The sequence below is a fragment of the Gobius niger genome (genome assembly GCF_951799975.1).
Source record: "Gobius niger genome assembly, chromosome: 23".
Lineage (NCBI taxonomy): Eukaryota > Metazoa > Chordata > Actinopteri > Gobiiformes > Gobiidae > Gobius > Gobius niger.
The window spans coordinates 1,926,458-1,952,911 of NC_136874.1; the positions used below are offsets into that span (position 1 = coordinate 1,926,458).

General features: G+C 38.7%; 1 protein-coding gene across 1 annotated transcript; it reads right to left on the minus strand.

Moving 5' to 3' along the window:
- Positions 1 to 7,783: 7,783 nt before the first annotated feature.
- LOC306982195 (zinc finger protein 513-like) lies at positions 7,784 to 26,189 on the minus strand (the record flags this gene model as incomplete). The annotated part of the gene is made up of 7 exons (XM_079582045.1): positions 26,065 to 26,189; positions 25,593 to 25,790; positions 20,093 to 20,221; positions 19,875 to 20,003; positions 17,069 to 17,539; positions 15,846 to 16,018; positions 7,784 to 8,356 (listed from the first exon to the last, which is right to left on the minus strand). Exons 2-7 carry the CDS (start codon positions 25,630 to 25,632, stop codon positions 7,784 to 7,786), a joined length of 1,515 nt encoding a protein of 504 aa, XP_079438171.1. The 5' UTR covers positions 25,633 to 25,790; positions 26,065 to 26,189.
- Positions 26,190 to 26,454: the final 265 nt, after the last annotated feature.

Sequence of the window (26,454 nt, forward strand, 5' to 3'; positions counted from 1 at the left end):
TTTATCTTCGTGCCATCTGGAGCTGAAGACACGGACGTGGGGGTCGCCAGTAGGGGGCGCTCCCTGGTGCTTTCTTTCTCTCGGTTTGTTTGGGTGCCTTTGCCCGAGTCCGGACCAGCAGAAGTGGCTTGTTTTTCGACACAATGTGAATAAAACGCACAGGGTAAAAAACAACAGGTGACGAGCGGCGCTTTTTCAAAACGAGGCGAGAACACGAAGCGTTTACAAACACGTTAATCCTGGAGCAAACGGGAGGAAATGTGAGTTTTAATGTAGAAAAGAATCCGCTTCCTTTACGGTGTTTATTTTACGGCCTTTTGTCTGAAATCAATCCAAAATGGCCGCCGTGTTTCCCACATGTTTCCATTCGCCAACACTGACATGTTTGGTGTCCATGGGAAGCACGGAATCCCCCCGACAACACTCTGCAATCCAAGTACGGCTTTGTCCTCTGTGGGAGACGTGAGCCGCCAAAGTCTGCAGGGATAAAACACGTCTCCAAAACGCCGGCGGCCATTTTCACACATGAAACGCCTTATTTTGAAATGAAAACATGGGATAGATTTTGTCTCAGATTTATGTCAGTTTTCTCATCGATCTCTGTGCGTTTCATTATTTTGCAGCGTCTTCGTGACGTCAGGATTAACTTGTGTTTGTAAATACTTTGTAGTTCCGCCTCATTATTCGCGTTCCTTATGGAGGAGCGTTTACGCCGACGTCTCACTCTGGAGCTGCAGGAGAGGGTGTAGTGGAGGCAATTTGGGGGCAGTATCTTGAAGTTTAACCATGTTGCCAATGTCATTTACAATATGAGAAGGAGGAAATATTTTTTAACATTGACATTTTTCAATTTTTTTTTTCTTTTTTCAATTTTTAACCATTTTTTTTTTTTTACATTTTTCTGTTTTTTCATATTTTGTTCCCAAAAATTTTCCACGTTTTTTCCCCCAATTTCATTTTTTTAAAATTTATTGCCATTTTTTTTATTTTGGGCAAAATTTCCCAATGTTTTTCCACATTTTCCCCAAAATTTTATTCTTTTTTTTTTTCTTCCAATTTTTAACCAATTTTTTTTTTACATTTTTTTCCAATTTTTCAATATTTTGTTCCCAAATTTTTGTCCATGTTTTATCCCCCAATTTCACCATTTATTTTCTTCTTTTCTTTATTTCCATTTTTTTTATTTTGGGCAAAATTTCCCAATGTTTTTTTTTCCACATTTTCCCCAAAATTTTATTCTTTTTTTTTTTCTTCCAATTTTTAACCAATTTTTTTTTTACATTTTTTTCCAATTTTTCAATATTTTGTTCCCAAATTTTTGTCCATGTTTTATCCCCCAATTTCACCATTTATTTTCTTCTTTTCTTTATTTCCATTTTTTTTATTTTGGGCAAAATTTCCCAATGTTTTTTTTTCCACATTTTCCCAAATTTTATATTTTTTTTCTTCCAATTTTTAGTTAATTTTATTACATTTTTCCATATTTTGTTCCCAATTTTTTCCATGTTTGTTTGTTTTTTCCCCCAATTTCACATTTTTTAAAATTTATTTCCATTTTTTTTATTTTGGGCAAAATTTCCCAATGTTTTTTCCACATTTCCCCCCAAATTTTATTAATATTTTCCCCATTTTTAACCATTTTTTTTTTACATAATGACATGTTTTATATTCTTGGCGGCTGTTGTTTTGATTTAAAGTGATGCACAGTCAGTGATGAGCTGCCACAGTGTCAGTAATGACTTAACGTGAGCAGAAGTCCTAAAGAAAGACTAAAAACAGACTAAACTTCAGAGTGAGACGTCGGCGTAAATCCAAACCACGTGACCAAACGAACCCTGGTCTGACTCCTCCTCCTCCGTCAGGTTCATCCGTCACTTTTTAACCAGAAATCACAAAAAAATCACTGAGAAAATGTGAATATTGTCTTTTTTTAAACCTGCATGACCCGCCTGTCTCACACTGGACACAGAGTTGGTGCAAAAGAACGATTAGACTGAACTTTTCTCCATATTTAAGTTTATTACGAGGCTGTGTTTGGAACAAAACAGATAAAACATGGCCGAGTGTTTGAAGAAAGTAGAAAGTGCCACAGAAGAACGACGAGAGGCCTGAAGATCGACCTAACGTACGTATATATACACTTACAAAGCTAATAGAAAGTTTTATTTTATTTATTGATGATGTGTTGATGATAATATTAAGGAAAGTCTCATGGAGGTGTTTATTAAGCCCTAAATTATTCACAGACTTTACATTTACTGTGGTTTGGAATAAGTCTGGGCTTAGATGATGGATTGTCCCGGCACTTTCCCTCCGTGTGAAACCATCAATGTGAAGCCTGTACATAAAACTCACTAACTTTTCTATGTCACTTCATCTATGATTGGATTTATTGTGTGTTTTGGACCTTTTCCTTTGTCTGTATTTATTTGTTTTTTTGGTTTAATTTATGGTCTTCACTTTGAGCCGTGCTTTCTGACATTACTAATTAAAGCATGTGTCTCTGAGCTCGTGCTGTCTCTGATTGGAGAGGGAGGGGGGAGGTGCATGCAGTTCTGCTGAGTGTCCGCCAGAGGGAGGCAGCGCCGCGGCTTTGACGGTAAGAAGGACTCAGGGCAGATACAGGACCAGAAATGTACTGAAGTAAAAGTATCTGATACGATGTTTACGTAAGTATGAACTTTAAAATATACTTTACAGAGTTTAATGTGGAGGATCGTTTAAATCAAACCAGGTGTAAAGGAGTAAACCAGATTAATCAGAGTCTTCTGCTGTATCTGTCTGTAAATAAACCCTCAGTTTATCCTCATGGAAAATGTCTATTTATAAATGAAAAGTCAGATCATTTTTCTGTATTAACTTGTATTGTTGTTGTTTTGGGGGCGGGGCCTCGCAGTGGCTCCTCCCCCTGCCTTGATTGCGCACAGGTGTGTCCCCTCCCCCTCCTCTGGGCCTCCGGCTGCTGCTCCTGTGAGTTCATTTCACTTTTATTCTTTTAACCTTTCCTTGTTGTAAATACACGCGGGAGTAGCTGTAAGTTTCCTCTTCAGACTCTGTTTTTGTATGAGTTTGTATGAGTTTGTATGAGTTTGTATGAGTTTGTATAGTTTGTATGAGTTTGTATGTTCCGTGTGTTAGTGATGTGGGTGTTGATGAGAGCGCGTGCACACAGGTGTCCGGTTGGCTTTGGCGTTACCGGGGATTCTGTGACGTAACGGTCCGTTTACACGCGCTCTTTGGGAGACGTGGCCTGGTCAGCTGCTGTGTGGATGTGGAGACTCACGCGGAGCTGGTCATGGGCACCTTTGTTCAGGGGGGGGGGGAGTTTATCTGACCGGCAGATCAACTCACTGACATTATGACCGCAGCTGTGTCTCCTACACCTGACTGTCAAACACATCACTGACAGCTGCGCAGGAGGACGCGTGACGTCACGTCGTTGTTTCAATGCCCGGATGTAAATAATATAAATGTAGCTTTTACATTTGAGCGTCTTTTTATTCATGTTTTTATCAGAAGCTCAAGAGCGTCGCTGATGTGGAGCTTATGAAGAAGCAGCTCAGCACAAATGTGTAATGTGATCCTGTTCTCACGTGTTCACTCATATGAAGTGTTGATGTGACAGAGTGGATGTTTTAGCTGAGTTACAGAAGGACCACAGGCTCGTTTAACTGATGGAGCAGTTATAGTTTACAGATGTCACTTTAACCTCTTAACTCCCGCCTGAACCGAGAGCATCTTTTTCCTCACGTCATCACATTTTTTTCCCCCATCTTTTTTTTTTCGGGGTGTATTCAACTCATTTTTTGTCACATTTTGGTCATTTTTGTGGGTAATTTTTTGTCACTTTTTGTCACATTTCCATCATTGTTTTCGTCTCAGTTTTGTTGCTATTTTCTCCCCTTTTTTCCAGAAGCTTTTGGATTGGGGTAAAGCCAAACTGGAGAAAATGTGCTCGGTTCAGGCAGGAGTTAAGGGGTTAAAACATCGGTGATGCAGGAGCTCCAGACATTCATGTTGTAGTTCACGTTTCACATTTTCCATCCATTAAACAAAAATAAACTCTTTGAATGTCCATCATGTTAAATGTCCTCATTCCCGGTTCCCGTTTTCGAAGGTCAGGTGGGGGTCAGACGGACGTAGGCAGTGACGCCCTTTTATAGGTGGGTTTGCAGGGCAGACAGACCCGTCCCGTTACATATGCACTGTCTGATTTATGCTACATCGATCTGTCAATAAACATACCCTCCTCCCTGCACCTCCGTGTCCTCTTTGGGGATAATGTCCTGATGTCATTAATGGATTCTAAATATTACATTGACTATACATTATCTCGCCAACCCTAAGCTCCACGATATCGAAAAGAAAGTTGTTTCTTTTGCACAGTGGAAGCTGTAGAGTCAGGGCCTGGTTTTATAACAATGAACTTGACGTTTCTCAACATAATAACTGCTGAAGTGGAAGGAGATTTTCCCTTTGATCATTGAGGCAAATGTACAGATTTGATAAATATTAATATCATGAATCTTGAACAGTTGTAAGTTGGTGAGAAGAGGAGCCCTTGGTTCATCTGATCTGAAAACAAAAGCCGTTTGCAAGAGGAGAATTGCCCAGACAATATCACAGCAGGAAAGATATATTAGAGTTAATATAATGTTCACATTACAGAATTGTGAACGTAACTTCTCATTTTTCTTAATATACCAACTATTGCAGACACATCAGTCTGTTCTTACCAGAGGCGCAGAGGCGCAGGCTGATGAGGGTGAGGATCAGGGAGGAGGATCAGTTTATAGAAACATTTCATATGAGTGAACACGTGAGGCAGTTCTGGTGGATCAACGTGTGGAATGTTCCATTAGACACACGCGCTGAGCGGCCTCCTCCTCACGAGCTCCACATGAGCGACGCTCTTTGAGGACAGAGAGCTCAAACACGGGCTGGTTCCGAAACGGGCAGATTGCTAAGAGCTCTTACGCCAAACCGGATGTGCGTCAGCGTCCGCCATGGCAAGTTGCCTCCGAATTGGTAAGTCAGTTAGGAAGTAGTTAGGAAAAGGAGCCTTGATGCTAACTATCATGGCCACTTTAGCATAGGGACCTCTGATGCTAACTAACCAGTGATTAGGAGCTATGTGCCATCCCACAAGCCACTGCGCCAAAAAAACCCACCCCCCTCGCCCCCACCCTCGAGTGATTCATGCGCAACCACTGTTGATTGACAGGAGCACATTTAATAATAAAAATAATAATAATAAAAAATTAAGATTCTGCACAAGCCAAACTTTATAAAAGTGATAAATCCATGTTGTCGTCCCCACAGCTCAGTCACATGTCAGTGTTAAAGAGGAAACTCAGGAAACAGATTAAATGCTTTTGTTTTCATTTAGTATAAACTTAAGCCACATGGATCATTTGCATAAAGTCGCTTTATGAAACAGCTGTTGAAATAAAATAACACTAAAGGGAAATGTTTGGATCAGTTGGATTTATTTTTTTCTTTTGTCTTTGTTTGGACACTATGTTGTTGTTGGACACTGTACACTAGGGGGCGACATGCACTTTTGTTTGGCCTGCACTCCACCAATAACTTTAAAGAAGAAGAAAAGCAGCTGTTGGTGATGTCACTTCCCTTTCCCCTGTTTAAGGACGGACGGATTGTTCAAATGCTGCTGAAGGTCTAGTTCACTAACTGCATAGAGGTCTAACAGTTGACCCCATGAAAGGTTAAGGAGTTAGTTGCTAGTGTTAGTGCTTAGAGGCTACAATTTGATGGTTTCGGATTGAGCCACGCTCTAATGTAAAAGCTACATTATTTACATCCGGGCATTGAAACTACGTGACGTCACGCGTCCTCCCGCGCAGCTGTCAGTGACTGTGTTTGACAGTCAGGTGTAGGAGACACATCTGGAGACACATCTGGAGACACATCTGCGGTCATAACGTCAGTGATGTCAGTCTGCAGCCCCGGAGCCGCGACAGTGCGCCCTCTGCTGGTAAACACTGATACAGGCCGGTCTTTAGCTCATGTTTTACAGTTGTGCTGTTGGGATTATTTTGTGTAACTTAGTTTAAACTTTACATGTTCTATTATTTGGGTTAATTTATGAAATTAAACCTGTTTTACTCCAATATTTCATTGTGTTTTGTAGGACAGAGCCTTCACTTGTTCAATAAGGGACAGAGAATAGTTTGGAACTAAATCACATGTTTATTGCGGTAACGGCCAGTGCTGTGATCAGTAAAGGACAGAAATCATAGAGTTTATAATGTTAGTTTGCAGATGTAACAACAAAGTAAAACATGACATTTGTACCTTCAGGGTCTGAAGCAAAAGATCAACACTGGTGTCATTAATGTGTGAAATCACATGTTGTAATTCTGGGCTGTTTGTTCATGTTTGGTTTTTTGAATTGCAAACCAAAATGGAAAAACAACTTGTTTTTCCATTTTTTATTTTCATTCCAATGAAGAAAATCCAAATACCCAAAAGTCCTCTGACCGTCCAGGCCAAGATTCTTTAGAATTAAAATATGCAATAATTTGCCACAGAAAGTAAAAGGTGCCTTTAATAGTACATCATTATGTATACATTATATATTTATTTTACAGCCTGTAATTGGGATTTTTTATTGTTTTTACTAATTTACAACTGCGCATCTACGATTTCAAAATAGGTTCAATGGAAATCACAAAATGAAATAACTCTGTTAAAGTCGATTCAAATCAAAGTCGATTCAAATCAATGTTCCCAAGTCCTAACACCGTTGTAGATCCGTCTTTACCAGCAGAGGGCGCACTGTCACGCTGGATTGGCTTCACGGTCTTCTCAGGGCCTCGATCCGGGACTTTTGTGCAGACGTCGGGAGATCCTCACGTTTTGTGCCGTTTGTGCTTCTGTCTCAGGTGTGTTGTGGTTTTGTCCCTCAGGTTGTGTCGCAGCTTTGAGTGAAAACTGAAGCTGAAAGTTTCAGATCATGTTCACACTTTAATAGTTTGCTTCACCGTTTTGTAGAAGACACTTTATTCAATCATGTGTTTCTAATTCTGCCCATGTGTGTATTAGGTTTGGACTGGTTTATGCTTAGATTAGTGGTAAAAATGTTTACAGGTTTTGTTTCACTCGACCCTAAAGCCGGAAAACAGGTTCTTTTTTTCAACATGTTTCTTAGATCTGTTTCTGCTGCACATTTTCGCTCTTTTATGCTCCAGTGTTTTCCTAAACTCCACATGTTGCTCTTCAGAGTCAGAAACACTTTTATAAATGATCCAAACAGTTTAGATTTTTCTGCAGAGCCACGAAAACTAAATCCTTTTGAAAATCAAGACAAATGTTTCACAGAAGCTCTGGTTTCATCAGAGTCACGTGAACAGAAGAAACATCAGGATAAAACATATTTACCACTGTTTGGATCATTAATAAAAGTGTTGCTGACTCTGGAGAGCGACATGTGGAGTTCAGGAAAACACTGGAGCAGAAGCAGATCTGAGACACTGAGATGTGAAAGTCGAGTCCATGTTTGGGCCTCGTCTACTTTGTTCTAAGTTCCCTCCAAAACTGACTTTAAAAATAAACAATCCAAGACAAACACATTTTCCAGTTTATTGCAGTTCACTCCAACATTCATGAACAAATATAGACTTTATCAAACCAAAAATACATTTCACTTCTCAAATAGAATCGTAGAAAATAGCTCCTCCTATTGGCCGATACGTGTCAGAGCGTCATGATTTAACACGATTCATAAACCATGTGATGTCCCGTGTGGAGGCCGGTCCCCCCCTCACTCCGGCGCTGTGGCCCCCTCCCCGGGTCTCGTCTTGTAGGTGCGCTTGTCCCACAGCTCCGTGTCGTGGCCGTGCTTCCTCTGGTGCCTCTTGTAGTTGTCCCAGTGTCCCGTGGTGTAGCTGCAGGCGTCGCACTGGTACGGCTTGTGTCCCGAGTGCCTCAGCATGTGCCTCTTCAGGTTCATGCTCTGGTTGCAGCTGTATCCGCACACGGGGCAGTGGAAGGGCTTGGCGCCCGTGTGCACGCGCTCGTGCCGCCGCAGGTTGGCCAGGTTCCCGCAGGAGTAGCTGCAGGCGGAGCAGGCGTACGGTTTCTCGCCCGTGTGGACCCGCAGGTGGCGCTTCAGGTTGTCCAGGTGGGAGGAGGTGTAGTCGCAGTGCGGGCAGCGGTGAGCCTTGGTGGAGTCGTGCGTCTGGACGTGGCGGGTCAGGTGGTACGGGTAGTGCGAGAGGAACGGGCACACGGGGCAGCCGTACAGCTGGCTCTTCTTCTTCTTCGAGGGTTTCCGCCGCGAAGACGAGGAGGACGACGAAGGGGGAGGAGCGTCTGAGGAGCAGCCGCGGCAAACCTGAGGAGACATGTGCAAAATGTAAAGGTGAACAATGGGGAACAACTGTGTAGATATATATATGTGTGTATAGATCTATAGATCTATAGGTCAAGATCTATAATTTTTTTCTAGATCTTTAGCCATAGTTTACATTAACGATAGTGAAAACATTTATAGATCTAGACCTTCGGTCTAGATCTATAAATGTTTTCTAGATCTTTAGCCATCTTTTACATTGACGATAGTGAAAACATTTATAGATCTAGACCGAAGGTCTAGCCATCTATTACATTAACGATAGTGAAAACATTTATAGATCTAGACCGAAGGTCTAGATCTATAAATGTTTTCTAGATCTTTAGCCATCTTTTACATTAACGATAGTGAAAACATTTATAGATCTAGACCGAAGGTCTAGCCATCTATTACATTAACGATAGTGAAAACATTTATAGATCTAGACCGAAGGTCTAGATCTATAAATGTTTTCTAGATCTTTAGCCATCTTTTACATTGACGATAGTGAAAACATTTATAGATCTAGACCGAAGGTCTAGCCATCTATTACATTAACGATAGTGAAAACATTTATAGATCTAGACCGAAGGTCTAGATCTATAAATGTTTTCTAGATCTTTAGCCATCTTTTACATTAACGATAGTGAAAACATTTATAGATCTAGACCAAAGATAAATGTTTTCTAGATCTTTAGCCATCTTTTACATTGACGATAGTGAAAACATTTATAGATCTAGACCGAAGGTCTAGCCATCTTTTACATTAACGATAGTGAAAACATTTATAGATCTAGACCGAAGGTCTAGATCTATAAATGTTTTCTAGATCTTTAGCCATCTTTTACATTAACGATAGTGAAAACATTTATAGATCTAGACCAAAGATAAATGTTTTCTAGATCTTTAGCCATCTTTTACATTGACGATAGTGAAAACATTTATAGATCTAGACCGAAGGTCTAGCCATCTTTTACATTAACGATAGTGAAAACATTTATAGATCTAGACCGAAGGTCTAGCCATCTTTTACATTAACGATAGTGAAAACATTTATAGATCTAGACCTTCGGTCTAGCCATCTTTTACATTAAAGATAGTGAAAACATTTATAGATCTAGACCAAAGGTCTAGATCTATAAATGTTTTCTAGATCTTTAGCCATCTTTTACATTGACGATAGTGAAAACATTTATAGATCTAGACCGAAGGTCTAGCCATCTTTTACATTAACGATAGTGAAAACATTTATAGATCTAGACCGAAGGTCTAGCCATCTTTTACATTAACGATAGTGAAAACATTTATAGATCTAGACCGAAGGTCTAGCCATCTTTTACATTAACGATAGTGAAAACATTTATAGATCTAGACCTTCGGTCTAGCCATCTTTTACATTAAAGATAGTGAAAACATTTATAGATCTAGACCAAAGATAAATGTTTTCTAGATCTTTAGCCATCTTTTACATTAAAGATAGTGAAAACATTTATAGATCTAGACCGAAGGTCTAGATCTATAAATGTTTTCTAGATCTTTAGCCATCTTTTACATTGACGATAGTGAAAACATTTATAGATCTAGACCAAATGTTTTCTAGATCTTTAGCCATCTTTTACATTAACGATAGTGAAAACATTTATAGATCTAGACCGAAGGTCTAGCCATCTTTTACATTAACGATAGTGAAAACATTTATAGATCTAGACCGAAGGTCTAGATCTATAAATGTTTTCTAGATCTTTAGCCATCTTTTACATTAACGATAGTGAAAACATTTATAGATCTAGACCAAAGATAAATGTTTTCTAGATCTTTAGCCATCTTTTACATTGACGATAGTGAAAACATTTATAGATCTAGACCGAAGGTCTAGCCATCTTTTACATTAACGATAGTGAAAACATTTATAGATCTAGACCGAAGGTCTAGCCATCTTTTACATTAACGATAGTGAAAACATTTATAGATCTAGACCTTCGGTCTAGCCATCTTTTACATTAAAGATAGTGAAAACATTTATAGATCTAGACCAAAGGTCTAGATCTATAAATGTTTTCTAGATCTTTAGCCATCTTTTACATTGACGATAGTGAAAACATTTATAGATCTAGACCGAAGGTCTAGCCATCTTTTACATTAACGATAGTGAAAACATTTATAGATCTAGACCGAAGGTCTAGCCATCTTTTACATTAACGATAGTGAAAACATTTATAGATCTAGACCGAAGGTCTAGCCATCTTTTACATTAACGATAGTGAAAACATTTATAGATCTAGACCTTCGGTCTAGCCATCTTTTACATTAAAGATAGTGAAAACATTTATAGATCTAGACCAAAGATAAATGTTTTCTAGATCTTTAGCCATCTTTTACATTAAAGATAGTGAAAACATTTATAGATCTAGACCGAAGGTCTAGATCTATAAATGTTTTCTAGATCTTTAGCCATCTTTTACATTGACGATAGTGAAAACATTTATAGATCTAGACCAAATGTTTTCTAGATCTTTAGCCATCTTTTACATTAACGATAGTGAAAACATTTATAGATCTAGACCTTCGGTCTAGATCTATAAATGTTTTCTAGATCTTTAGCCATCTTTTACATTGACGATAGTGAAAACATTTATAGATCTAGACCGAAGGTCTAGCCATCTTTTACATTAACGATAGTGAAAACATTTATAGATCTAGACCGAAGGTCTAGATCTATAAATGTTTTCTAGATCTTTAGCCATCTTTTACATTAACGATAGTGAAAACATTTATAGATCTAGACCAAAGGTCTAGATCTATAAATGTTTTCTAGATCTTTAGCCATCTTTTACATTAACGATAGTGAAAACATTTATAGATCTAGACCGAAGGTCTAGCCATCTTTTACATTAACGATAGTGAAAACATTTATAGATCTAGACCTTCGGTCTAGCCATCTTTTACATTAAAGATAGTGAAAACATTTATAGATCTAGACCAAAGGTCTAGATCTATAAATGTTTTCTAGATCTTTAGCCATCTTTTACATTGACGATAGTGAAAACATTTATAGATCTAGACCGAAGGTCTAGCCATCTTTTACATTAACGATAGTGAAAACATTTATAGATCTAGACCGAAGGTCTAGCCATCTTTTACATTAACGATAGTGAAAACATTTATAGATCTAGACCGAAGGTCTAGCCATCTTTTACATTAACGATAGTGAAAACATTTATAGATCTAGACCTTCGGTCTAGCCATCTTTTACATTAAAGATAGTGAAAACATTTATAGATCTAGACCAAAGATAAATGTTTTCTAGATCTTTAGCCATCTTTTACATTAAAGATAGTGAAAACATTTATAGATCTAGACCGAAGGTCTAGATCTATAAATGTTTTCTAGATCTTTAGCCATCTTTTACATTGACGATAGTGAAAACATTTATAGATCTAGACCAAATGTTTTCTAGATCTTTAGCCATCTTTTACATTAACGATAGTGAAAACATTTATAGATCTAGACCGAAGGTCTAGCCATCTTTTACATTAACGATAGTGAAAACATTTATAGATCTAGACCGAAGGTCTAGATCTATAAATGTTTTCTAGATCTTTAGCCATCTTTTACATTAACGATAGTGAAAACATTTATAGATCTAGACCAAAGATAAATGTTTTCTAGATCTTTAGCCATCTTTTACATTGACGATAGTGAAAACATTTATAGATCTAGACCGAAGGTCTAGCCATCTTTTACATTAACGATAGTGAAAACATTTATAGATCTAGACCGAAGGTCTAGCCATCTTTTACATTAACGATAGTGAAAACATTTATAGATCTAGACCTTCGGTCTAGCCATCTTTTACATTAAAGATAGTGAAAACATTTATAGATCTAGACCAAAGGTCTAGATCTATAAATGTTTTCTAGATCTTTAGCCATCTTTTACATTGACGATAGTGAAAACATTTATAGATCTAGACCGAAGGTCTAGCCATCTTTTACATTAACGATAGTGAAAACATTTATAGATCTAGACCGAAGGTCTAGCCATCTTTTACATTAACGATAGTGAAAACATTTATAGATCTAGACCGAAGGTCTAGCCATCTTTTACATTAACGATAGTGAAAACATTTATAGATCTAGACCTTCGGTCTAGCCATCTTTTACATTAAAGATAGTGAAAACATTTATAGATCTAGACCAAAGATAAATGTTTTCTAGATCTTTAGCCATCTTTTACATTAAAGATAGTGAAAACATTTATAGATCTAGACCGAAGGTCTAGATCTATAAATGTTTTCTAGATCTTTAGCCATCTTTTACATTGACGATAGTGAAAACATTTATAGATCTAGACCAAATGTTTTCTAGATCTTTAGCCATCTTTTACATTAACGATAGTGAAAACATTTATAGATCTAGACCTTCGGTCTAGATCTATAAATGTTTTCTAGATCTTTAGCCATCTTTTACATTGACGATAGTGAAAACATTTATAGATCTAGACCGAAGGTCTAGCCATCTTTTACATTAACGATAGTGAAAACATTTATAGATCTAGACCGAAGGTCTAGATCTATAAATGTTTTCTAGATCTTTAGCCATCTTTTACATTAACGATAGTGAAAACATTTATAGATCTAGACCTTCGGTCTAGATCTATAAATGTTTTCTAGATCTTTAGCCATCTTTTACATTAACGATAGTGAAAACATTTATAGATCTAGACCGAAGGTCTAGATCTATAAATGCTATAAATGCTATAAATGCTATAAATGCTATAAATGCTATAAATGTTTTCTAGATCTTTAGCCATCTTTTACATTAAAGATAGTGAAAACATTTATAGATCTAGACCGAAGGTCTAGCCATCTTTTACATTAACGATAGTGAAAACATTTATAGATCTAGACCGAAGGTCTAGATCTATAAATGTTTTCTAGATCTTTAGCCATCTTTTACATTAACGATAGTGAAAAGTCTAGATCTATAAATGTTTTCTAGATCTTTAGCCATCTTTTACATTGACGATAGTGAAAACATTTATAGATCTAGACCGAAGGTCTAGCCATCTTTTACATTAACGATAGTGAAAACATTTATAGATCTAGACCGAAGGTCTAGCCATCTTTTACATTAACGATAGTGAAAACATTTATAGATCTAGACCGAAGGTCTAGCCATCTTTTACATTAACGATAGTGAAAACATTTATAGATCTAGACCTTCGGTCTAGCCATCTTTTACATTAAAGATAGTGAAAACATTTATAGATCTAGACCAAAGATAAATGTTTTCTAGATCTTTAGCCATCTTTTACATTAAAGATAGTGAAAACATTTATAGATCTAGACCGAAGGTCTAGATCTATAAATGTTTTCTAGATCTTTAGCCATCTTTTACATTGACGATAGTGAAAACATTTATAGATCTAGACCGAAGGTCTAGCCATCTTTTACATTAACGATAGTGAAAACATTTATAGATCTAGACCGAAGGTCTAGCCATCTTTTACATTAACGATAGTGAAAACATTTATAGATCTAGACCGAAGGTCTAGCCATCTTTTACATTAACGATAGTGAAAACATTTATAGATCTAGACCGAAGGTCTAGCCATCTTTTACATTAACGATAGTGAAAACATTTATAGATCTAGACCGAAGGTCTAGCCATCTTTTACATTAACGATAGTGAAAACATTTATAGATCTAGACCAAAGGTCTAGATCTATAAATGTTTTCTAGATCTTTAGCCATCTTTTACATTAACGATAGTGAAAACATTTATAGATCTAGACCGAAGGTCTAGATCTATAAATGTTTTCTAGATCTTTAGCCATCTTTTACATTGACGATAGTGAAAACATTTATAGATCTAGACCGAAGGTCTAGCCATCTTTTACATTAACGATAGTGAAAACATTTATAGATCTAGACCGAAGGTCTAGCCATCTTTTACATTAACGATAGTGAAAACATTTATAGATCTAGACCAAAGGTCTAGATCTATAAATGTTTTCTAGATCTTTAGCCATCTTTTACATTAACGATAGTGAAAACATTTATAGATCTAGACCGAAGGTCTAGATCTATAAATGCTATAAATGCTATAAATGCTATAAATGTTTTCTAGATCTTTAGCCATCTTTTACATTGACGATAGTGAAAACATTTATAGATCTAGACCTTCGGTCTAGATCTATAGATGTTTTCTAGATCTTTAGCCATCTTTTACATTAACGATAGTGAAAACATTTATAGATCTAGACCGAAGGTCTAGCCATCTTTTACATTAACGATAAATGTTTTCTAGATCTTTAGCCATCTTTTACATTAACAATAGTGAAAACATTTATAGATCTAGACCTTCGGTCTAGCCATCTTTAACATTAACGATAGATAAATGTTTTCACTATCGTTAATGTAAAAGATGGCTAGACCTTCGGTCTAGATCTATAAATGTTTTCACTATCGTTAATGTAAAAGATGGCTAGACCTTCGGTCTAGATCTATAAATGTTTTCACTATCGTTAATGTAAAAGATGGCTAAAGATCTAGAAAACATCTATAGATCTAGACCGAAGGTCTAGATCTATAAATGTTTTCACTATCGTCAATGTAAAAGATGGCTAAAGATCTAGAAAACATTTATAGCATTTATAGCATTTATAGCATTTATAGCATTTATAGCATTTATAGCATTTATAGCATTTATAGATCTAGACCTTCGGTCTAGATCTATAAATGTTTTCACTATCGTTAATGTAAAAGATGGCTAGACCTTCGGTCTAGATCTATAAATGTTTTCACTATCGTTAATGTAAAAGATGGCTAAAGATCTAGAAAACATCTATAGATCTAGACCGAAGGTCTAGATCTATAAATGTTTTCACTATCGTCAATGTAAAAGATGGCTAAAGATCTAGAAAACATTTATAGCATTTATAGCATTTATAGCATTTATAGCATTTATAGCATTTATAGCATTTATAGCATTTATAGATCTAGACCTTCGGTCTAGATCTATAAATGTTTTCACTATCGTTAATGTAAAAGATGGCTAGACCTTCGGTCTAGATCTATAAATGTTTTCACTATCGTTAATGTAAAAGATGGCTAAAGATCTAGAAAACATCTATAGATCTAGACCGAAGGTCTAGATCTATAAATGTTTTCACTATCGTCAATGTAAAAGATGGCTAAAGATCTAGAAAACATTTATAGCATTTATAGCATTTATAGCATTTATAGCATTTATAGCATTTATAGCATTTATAGCATTTATAGATCTAGACCTTCGGTCTAGATCTATAAATGTTTTCTAGATCTTTAGCCATCTTTTACATTAACAATAGTGAAAACATTTATAGATCTAGACCTTCGGTCTAGCCATCTTTAACATTAACGATAGTGAAAACATTTATAGATCTAGACCTTTAGTTCTGGATCTATAAATGTTGGGACAGTGTTCTTGTTTTCGTGTGTGAGACTCACCTGTCCCTCCGTGTCTCCGTCCGCTCGGTCCGTCTGGATGTCGTCCTCGTCCTCCAGGGTTTGTCCACAGACTCTGCAGCAGACGGGGAACAGCAGCGCCGGGAGAGGGGAGCCCGAGTCCAAGGAGCCCAGGGAGAGGAACCCGCCCCGGGACACGGTCAGAGTGGAGACCACTGGAAACAACATTCAAACTACAATGAGGCTGAAGTGAATAAACTCAAAGTGAACTGAAGCACATTCATGAGTACATTTATTATTATGGCTGTTTGGAACAGACTCAAATTTACAATATTGAGTTTATCTGCAATGTCAAGAAATGTGGAGAAAAAAAGGATAAATTTGAGAAATATTTTGGGAAAAACATCAAACAAAATTCATAAAATTGGGGAAAGATTGGGAAGAATGGGTGGAAAATAGAGAGAAAACGTGGGAAAAAGAGGGACGAGTGAGGGAAATTGGGGAAAAAAGGAAGAAATTGGGAAAAGCATTTTTAAAAATAATTGGTAAAAAAGCAGGGGAAAAAATAGAAAAAATATATATACTTTTTTAAATAAGCGGAAAAGGGAAAAAACAACGAGAGGGAAACAAAAGGAGGAAGTTTATTTTAAATATGGGGAAAAACTGGGAAACATTTTGGGGAAAGATTGGGTGGAAAATAGGGAAACATAGGTGATGAGTTGGGGAAAGATTTTTGAAGAAAAAAAAAGCAGGGAAAGAACTGTAAAGACAAACATGACTTTTTAAATATGGGGAAAAGTGGAGAAAAAGGGGAAGAATGGGGAAAACAACCACCTCAAACTTTAACCTCTTACCACCCGCCTGAACCGAATGCATGCTGTCCTCTATGGCTTTAGGCCTGTGTAACACCTCATTTGAAAGCTAAGACCCGCAAAACTTATTTTTTTCCTCGCGTTGTTGCTGTGTTGTGTCACTTTTTTATTTTTTTCAAATTTTTCTCACATCTTTGCTGAATTTTTGTACCATATCTGTTCAGTTTTTGTCATTTTTTTGTTGCGTTTACATCCTTGTTTTCTTCTCATTTCTTGTGGCTGTTTTGGTGCTTTTCGATCGGGTAAACGCCAAACGGGAGAAAATGTGGTCCGTTCAGGTGGGAGTTAAGAGGTTAATGAAAACTAAAATGTAAAGTTCTAAAGTTCATGTTTTGTTTGAGGCTTTATATTATTATTATTATATTAATGAAAATACTACATGTTCATATTCACCTTCCTCCTCCTCCTGCCCGTCTCGGCCCTTCCTCTTCTTGGGCCGCTTCCCCGCCGCGCTGGCCTTCTTGTGCTTCCTCTGCTCGGCGTGCGTCCTCTGGTGCCTCCGCAGGTTTCCGTGTGAACTGCAGGCGTAGTCGCAGGTCTGGCAGCGGTACGGCTTCTCGCCCGTGTGCGTGCGGACGTGCCTCTGCAGGTTGACCAGCTGCGTGGAGGCGTAGCTGCAGACGCCGCAGCGGAACGGCTTCTGCCCCTCGTGGATGCGCATGTGGCGCTTCAGGTGGTTGGAGTAACGGGAGGTGAAGGGGCAGAGCGAGCAGGAGAACAGCTTCCCCGGGGAGGAGGACGCCGCCTTCGGACGCTTTTTACCGCCTTTGACCCGAGACGGTGACTCTGACGGAGACGGAGGAGACTGGACGCTTTCTTCACAGTCCAGGCAGTAAAGGTCGGAGGACAGGTCCAAGCCCACGCCTGAAATAAACACTAATGTTTTAAACAGGGCTCCATCTTATATTGTGATTGTGTAACATCCCTTTTGAATGAAATAAATGAATAAAATGAAATGAATTATAGTACAGGGGATCTGCGGAGTTGGACGAGTCAAATTTAAGACTTAAGACCTTTTTAAGAGCACAACATCTCAAAAATAAGACCTGTTTTTGAACGTGCAATATTTAAATGGACTGTAAAGAAAATCACTGTCAAGTGTCAAACTGTTTGATTTCACAGTGGGATGTACAAATGTAAGAACTTCATTTTTCACATTAGGCACAACCTTATCCCATAATAAGAATATTGAGATTGAATAATTTCTCACAATTATCGACTGAATGAAAGAAAACAACAGATATTTAGTTTGTGTATTTAAAATGCTTTGTAATACTTGAGCTGGTAAAACATTCACTGTTTCTAAAAATAAAAGCAGCTTTTCCACTCGTTTGCAAAGAACAAAACACTGTCAACTTTACAACTCATTAATGATCATCATTATTTTAATGATATTATTATTAGGCCAGAATCTAGTCCAGGTTTTCTGTTTTCTAAACTTGTTTGTCAGATGTTTTGATGAACAAAGTGAGAAACGTGTTTCTAAAGTAACAGGACTTTCACAGAGGAGCGTTCGCTTTGTGTTTCCAACATTTGGACAAACTTTATTGTGAATGATGCCGTTCATGACCTTGAGTTGGATATTTACAGTGAAGGATTATCTCCACGTTGTTTCATATTGGACGTATCTTTCCCCCGACAGCAGCATTACGGATCCATCAGCCACACCTCGCTCATGTTCTGGATTCCTAAACTCTGCTGACTTCAGTGGTTTGTTTGTGGAGGATAAAGCTCTGAAGGAGAGTCCTTCTGCCTCGCTCCACCATCGCTGAGTTTACGTTGTTTGTGCGTCAGCGTCGCTTCGCCCTCTCGGACCATGAGCAGCACCGGCGGCTCCTCATCGCTGCTTCTGTCACTTTATTTGCCGACTTTTTAAACTCAATTGTGCGCAAATAATTTGTTAATTAATTAAGACCAGTTTACCCTGGATTTAAGACCAAAGAGGCCCAATTTTAGACTTTTTAAGACCCCGCGGACACCCTGATATTATCACACGCAATAATCACGTCCAAAAAAATCACACAAACACATGGGAACTTCACCTCTTAACCCCCACCTAAACCAAGCACATTTTCTACAGTTTGGCTTTATCCAAATCTAAAAAAAAGCATCAAAATAGAAACAAAAACGTGGTGAATATGTGTCATAATGTCAGGAGGAGCAGGGCCGATGTAACTATGGGAGAAAGCGTTTTTGTAAGAAATCTCCAAGAGGAACAATTACAAATGTTCCTCATCATGCAGATGTTTTTGAACATTGTCTCCACTTTCAGACTTCATTCAGAGAAAATAATTGGGCTTTAGTTTATATGTGCAGACACAGAAGACAGTTTCTGATTCATGTGAGTTCTCCCAGTAATGACTGAGATATGAACCAAAAACAGGCAGTTTAAACTATGGGCTCTTCAAAATTGTAATAGAAATCTGAACCACCAGACGCACTGACTTTCATTTAGCTCCAAACTCAACTCGCTGTCACGCGGCGCCAGGGCTGATACTACTCGCCACTACGTGATGTAAACAAACCTACACACTACTCTACTAAAGTCTCCCCAAACAGTCATTTGATGCATTGCACAGGCATCATTATTCTTCACCCTCTGGGCTTCACTGCAGGATCAGGGTGAGACACAGGTGGAACTTTACCTGATGCACTTTGCTCGTTGGTCAATTATTAGACAAGGACTCGAGTTTGTTGACAACACTGCAACACTTTTTCTTTTTTTCACTACTAGGATTATATTTTTGATATGAAGTTGAATGCACAGACTACTAAGCAAATAATAATTGCAAGCCTTTGGAAGTTTTTTGGGCAGACATCGAAACAGTGATTAGAGCTCCAGTAAACTCCGTCTGTGACTGAAGTGATTAAGGTAAACAAAAATCCCTTTGTTTTGAAGTGTTATTTTGGATAATAAGTTATTAATTTGTTCATAACAGTACATTTCATTGATCTTTAGCAGAATGTTAAGACATAACCGATTACAAATGAAAGATAAAACAAACCCTGTCTGTTGAATGCGTTGAATGAACACTGTTTTTACTTTTTTAATATAAAACACGCAACAAAAATCTAAAGCAATTTGAATGACCATGAAACTGTTCCTGTTACAGTTTCTTTAGTTTCAGGCTGTGTTTGTCAGATGAATGATTCTGCACCGTGGCTTTGGCCGTGTTGATGTTCAGTGAGTGGTTTGTACCTATGTCGATGCCGGTCGACAGCAGAGACTCCGGCCGCAGTTTCCCACAGCGTCTACAGGAACCAAAGGTCAGAGACGGGTCAGCGGGAACCGACGAGTCCTCCTCCACACTCAGCGAGAAAACCGTCACTGCAGAGGAACAAACACGGGCTTGGACACAGGGATACAGAGACGCTCCACCGTCTGATGATTGTACATGTTTTAGGTTCATTACTGACCCGTGTCTCTGTCCAGCCCCATGATCTCAGAGTCTCCAAACTCCAGGTCTCCGCTCAGCAGGAAGTCACTGTCCAGAACCAAACAGCTCGGGTCGACCAGCACGGGGGCGTCCGGCGGAGACACGCCCACTGAGGAGAGGAATATTTATATATGAATATCTGTACTAGGACACACCCACTGAGGAGAGGAATATTTATACATGAATATCTGTACTAGGACACACCCACTGAGGAGAGGAATATTTATACATGAATATCTGTACTAGGACACGCCCACTGGGGAGAGGAATATTTATATATGAATATCTGTACTAGGACACGCCCACTGGGGAGAGAGGTAATATTTATATATGAATATCTGTACACGCCCACTGAGGAGAGGAATATTTATATATGAATATCTGTACACGCCCACTGAGGAGAGGAATATTTATATATGAATATCTGTACACGCCCACTGAGGAGAGGAATAATATTTATATATGAATATCTGTACTAGGACACGCCCACTGAGGAAAGGAATATTTATATATGAATATCTAGGGATGGCCGATATATCGGCGCCGCCGATATTATCGGTATTGGTCCGATATTGGGAAATATCGGCCGATATTTTTTTTTTCTTTTAATTATTTACTGCACCGTATTGTCGTAGCGCACCTGAATGCAGCAGCAGTGTAGACGGGCTAAACTGACCTGACTGGGGCAACAGTTTATTCAAATTATCTTAAATAATCAGTGGCTCCTAAAAATAAAGAACCTCAAGTTTAAACAAAGTGGAGCGGACACTTGGACACCACAGAGATGCAAGAGCCACAAGTTGCTGCTGCAAAAAACAGGACTAAAACTGCCTCCATGGACATTATTCTGAGTCAGGATTAACAGGAATCATTTTCTGATGGATTATTTGTCGCTTCATCTGAGTGGTGAGTGTTGCAAAAGTTTCTCCATCTTGACGCCAGATTTATTACTTTTTTGTTAGCGCTAGCATAGCTTCTAGCAGGCTAAAGGCTACGACACGTAAACATGACCTTTCTGTCATCATGTAGATCTAACTACAGTGATGATAATGTCTGTATTCACGTTTACTGCGCCCACTTTTGTCATGTTAATGACCCTGAAAACGAGGTGTTGTATCCGCATTTTCGCGCATATTTAATTAGACGCATTTGCATCGTTTGCGCATTTATCATTGAAAACAAAGCAGTTCAAAGCTCATGCTAATCTTGTAAATCTACTGTTTGCCTTTTGCCAGCTCTAAACCAACTCTAAATCTTCAGTCTGGCCTCATTAGTTCAGTATAAGGTGCTGTTAAAGTGACTATTTTTTGCAATTCCAAAGCTTCATACAGAGCAGTGTATCCACAGACAAGTTTATCAGATTTGTTTAAAGTTAAAACATGTAACTTAAATAACATGGTAGGCTACATGTTTAAGTAAAAAATACAATCAATAGTAGCCTAGCATATTCCCAGTGTCACTGTTTCCCATTAATAGAGGACTTGGGTGAAAGTATAATAATAAGTAGGTCTGAGTAAATGTTTAGCCAAAATCCAAATGACATTTCACTCCAACATTGCATTTGGTCTTTTTAATATTTTTCTAATAAAAGGGATTGTTTGTTTTATCCTGGTGTGTGAGATGTGTCCCAGGCATAAGCATAGGACATTCCAATAAAGGAGCAATTTGCAAACTTTACCACATTTGAGCCTTTCTGTTGATTTTTAACGTTGAAATAAATATCGGCAAATATCGGATATCGTAACAAGTACTACTACTGCAAATCCACTGAGTAAACAAAACAAACTACGGTTAGAGCTGGCGATTGGAACAAAAAATAATTCAATATTTTTGGGACTTTCTCGATCACAAGTAATATTTTTGTAAATATGTCAAAATGTGCTGCAAACATCTGTATTACCATCGTGAACAAACCACCACCGTGTCCACATATTTTACCCCCTTTATTCAACTTTTCCCCCAATCTTTTCCAATATGTATATTTTAATCCATTTTTGTCCACTTTCCCCCATTATATGTAATTTTTATGCCTGAAGTGAATAAATCCAAGTGCACCGGAAGCTCATGTAAGATCTCTCTTTGGAGTTGGGGAACAGAAGCCGATCAAAGTCAATAAACAAAGATCCTCTTCCCTCATCAAACTTCTCGTTAACATTTCATAAAGTGCACATCTTTATGAGGATCTTATCAAGCGAAGCTACCTGGGTGAGAGAAACCGTTACAAGTCGAGCGAGAGCAATGTGTCGTCTGGAAGATAATATCAAAATTGCTGTTTTCTCCAGTGTAAATGTACAATAACAAGTCCATCTACAATGTCAACAACTGTGGAAAAATGTAGGGGGAAATAGAAAAAAATATTTTTTTAAAAATGAATAAATGTGGAAAAAATGTTTAAAAAAAAGAGGAAAAATTGGGACAAAAATAAAAAAAATAAAAAAATTTAAATCGTATATAAAAAATCCCCCAGCCCCAGCCTTGACTCCAGCTTCAAAGTAACGTTTATTGCGTCACTGTGTTCCGTGTATAACTGTTTATAACCACTGCCTCCACAGACACAATGTAAACTCAAACTATACACGGTTTTACACATTCGACAATGTTTGTGCCCGACTCTCATCCTCATTTAGTGAATAACTGTGTTTACTACGGCCGTACAAATGTGTTTGTTTCACTCACACTGAGCCACGTGATGTTTATGTTAATCATGGTGATGCACACGTGCGCGGTAATTACCGGTAAAACACGCAGGCCCCCGCGCGCACTTAAACTTCGACCCAAACAAACAGCGACATGTGAGCCGATAAACAATGAGAAAAGGCTGGATTTACCACGTGCATCAGCGCATATCTGTACTGCGTTTACCTCCGGATGAACGAAGAGAGGAACAGCCGCCAACACGCGCTCTGCCCCGGCTTCTCCTCACACTCTCCCCGAGCGACTCGTGCTCTTCCCCGGCCTCTCCCCGAGCGACCCGTGCTCTGCCCCGGCTGCCTCCCGCTCTTCAAACTCAATGACAGACAGCCAATCAGATCGTGAGCTCCCAGGGGCCAGGGTTGCCAAAATTGGCCGTTTTTTCAAGCCATTCCGCGGGTGGAAAAAAAACGGTCCGCGGGTTTTAGCCTTGTTGTTTTCAAGGTAAAAATGGCTATCTCTGTCTTATTTTTCATCAAAATCACTATTTTCACAATAAAACTGAATATTATTATAGGTTTTAGTGAGTACTTTTAACTCTAGTTTGATTTTTAGACCCAGTTTCCTTCCTGGCTGCGCCCTGGGAGCTCACGATATGATTGGCTGTCAGTCAGTGTCAGTTTCCGCTTATTTTTTTACAGTAGCGGAAAAAAAATTACAATATAGTGGTGAAATACAGATGCAAAAAATTCAGTTAAATAAATTCAGTGTATAAAAATACTTTGATATTAAAAAAACCCGGGACGAGCAGCAGGTGGCCATAGTTTAAGGCCTAGTCCACACGTAGCAGGGCATTTATAAATCTGCCCTCCGTCTAGAAAAAAAATTGTGTCCACACAGCCTCGTTTAAAAAAAAACTGCATCCACACTTAACATCGTATATGCGTTTTTTCATCATAAATTGTTCAAATCGCTCCACACGTTTCTGCAGCACATACATTATTTTTTATGCAGCTGTAAACACTAGTCCCAAATTCACTGTTATAGCTTTACAGACCTGCCTAACAATTGTGAGACGACACATACAAAGGCATTTGCCATATTTATAATCTTCCGTCAGATAAATAGGCGAGTACAGCGAGTAACTTTCTTGACCAGACTGACCTCTGACAGACCGACCTCAGACTGACCTCTGACAGACCGACCTCAGACTGACCTCTGACAGACCGACCTGGCACGTAAAAACTCCAACAACGGCAGCAGCAGGACTGTGGCATTGGTCTCACCGTTTCCTCCGGGAGGACGACTTTATCTCAAAGTTCTCCTGCAGAAGCGCGTCCCGGTGTTACGCCGCAAACTGCATGACTGCCAAGAAATGCACCCGTGCTGTTATGTGTTCGAGGAACATGTCGGGTTATTTTGTGTAAAATAACTGACTGTAAAGTGCTCCTTCACCTGCGCTTTGACAGGAAGCAGGACTTGAGCTTTCTTCAGATGCTGTTTCTGATGTGAACACAGGCCATGCGCAGCACGCTGCAGTGACGTGCTCGAATACTCCGGTTATTGACGTCCACACTCAAACGCGTAACCGGAGAATTCCCAAATCTTCACTTTGGCCGGAGTTTTTAGAAACCTTTGTTTTTATAGACAGAATAACGGTTTTGTGTGGATGAGGCCAGATCGTAGGAAAATATCTTCGGTTTGTGAGATACCCTGCTACGTGTAGACGGGGCTTAATCTCTCGTACGAAAGTTTTTCTTCCTTAGTTCCTTCCAATATCCGAGTCATTAAAAGCTTATTCTGTAGTTTCAGGAAATGTGAGCTCCGTAAATGGCACTGGTAAATATCACAATCAGCGTCTGAAAGGCTCTTCTTAATGTTCTTAAAGTGTTTTTCCTAAAGTTTTATTGATGACACTGCACTCTGCAAATACTTTCAGAGTAACAGCAGAAACATGTCAGTAAAGATCCACCCTCTGCCGCCAGTGTCCCGTAAAACCCTCTCATTATCGCCTCATGTTTAGCTAAATCTCATTCATAAGTTACTTTACATGTCCTTATATGGTGTAATGGAGGCGTGTCGTGAGGAGGGGCCATGTGCGCACATTTCTGCTCAGGTGGAATCAGTGAAGGGGAGATTACCTGGTGCTGCACATACACAGGGTTTTATGAATCCCATTTTTTTCTCCATACAGTAAGTTTGGGTTTTGCTCGTACGGACTCTTCTAGGCAGAGTTTCACGCAGTTTCATAAATGACACCCCTGTTCTCTAAAGCCGCCCTTGAGCTGGAGTGTTTTGTATGTTCGTTTGCGGAGGAAGACGTTTATCTGGCCCTGACATCCTCTTCCTCACCAGCGCTCCCCGTTTCCTGCAGCTCTGTCTTCACTTCCTGTCTGCCTCTTCCTCATTCCCACCGAAACCAATCACAAAATAAAAATACACACACAAAAAGCAAGAGCAGTCACAAAATACGGTGTTTTCTAAAATGTTTTGTCACTCAATAGCCATTGTTTTCAACTCGTGGGTCCCATAAATGACTGTGAATAAATAAAATGGTAACTTTTGATAGTGTGTCTTATTGATCAACACCTAAAACAATAAAATCGATAAGAAAACTGGTTTATTTTATGTATTAAAAGCTATCACAGCGTCAAAGCACGTAGCAAGACATCCAGGACAACAACTACCTGATTTTGCTGCTAATAAAACGACTCAATATCACCATAAAGAACAGAACCTTCCATGTAACAACACTTATAATCTTATTTAAGTTGTCAATTCGCTTTCAACCACATCATGAAACGACAAACCCCTAAAAAGTGAGAGCAAAGTTGAGAAATCCCACTCACGTTTGACTGGCTGCGGGTTGGACTGCTTCCTCCGCGGCATGGCGAGCCTTCGGCGAGGTTCAGCCCGGGTGTGCGGTGTGTTTTTCGGGCAGGAGCCGTCACAATCCTCGGCTCTGCTCGTCTCTGTGGGACCTTCTCATGATCGTGTCCTTCCTCTTCCTCCAACGCACGTTAACGGCAGCGCCAATGTCATCGATGCTACACACAAACAAGTCCAAACAGACCGTGTAAGCGTCGTTAAACCGATAAACAAAGTATAACTAACGTAAAACAACTCATTTATAAATGTATAATCCTCCACACGAACCACTTAGTTAAAAACATAGCAGTTAAAGCGCGGTTTTGCAATTTAAACAAGTAGCTAAAGTTAGCCAACATGCTAACCGGAGTCTCGGTGTAGTTTAACGTTACGTTTACGTCCCGTGTTTTGACATTTTTGAAGCGTTTTAAAACATGAAAATCCGTCTCTCACCTCTTAAGGCGTCACCACAGGAGCACAAGACCGATAAATGTTGATAAAAGTCATAAAATAAGGGGGTAAAAAGTTGTTGTCGCACAAGGCGAAGAAGCGTGGAGCCGGATCCGGGTGACGTCAGCAGCTCGCGCAGAGGATCATGGGAATAGTAGTTTTTTTTACTTCTGACTGTGCAAAGGTAATGTTTCTTTATTTAGATGTTAGAGTTAAGGATATTTTCCAAATGCAAATGAGTTCTTGATGATAAAAGAGCCAAGACACTAAAAATATGTGGTTATATATAAAAAAGATATATTAGAAACACATTATATACAGAAAACCTGTGATGAATTGCGTTATTACAGTTCAGTGTTAAGAGGACAATGGTAAGCAAGTACTAAAATATTT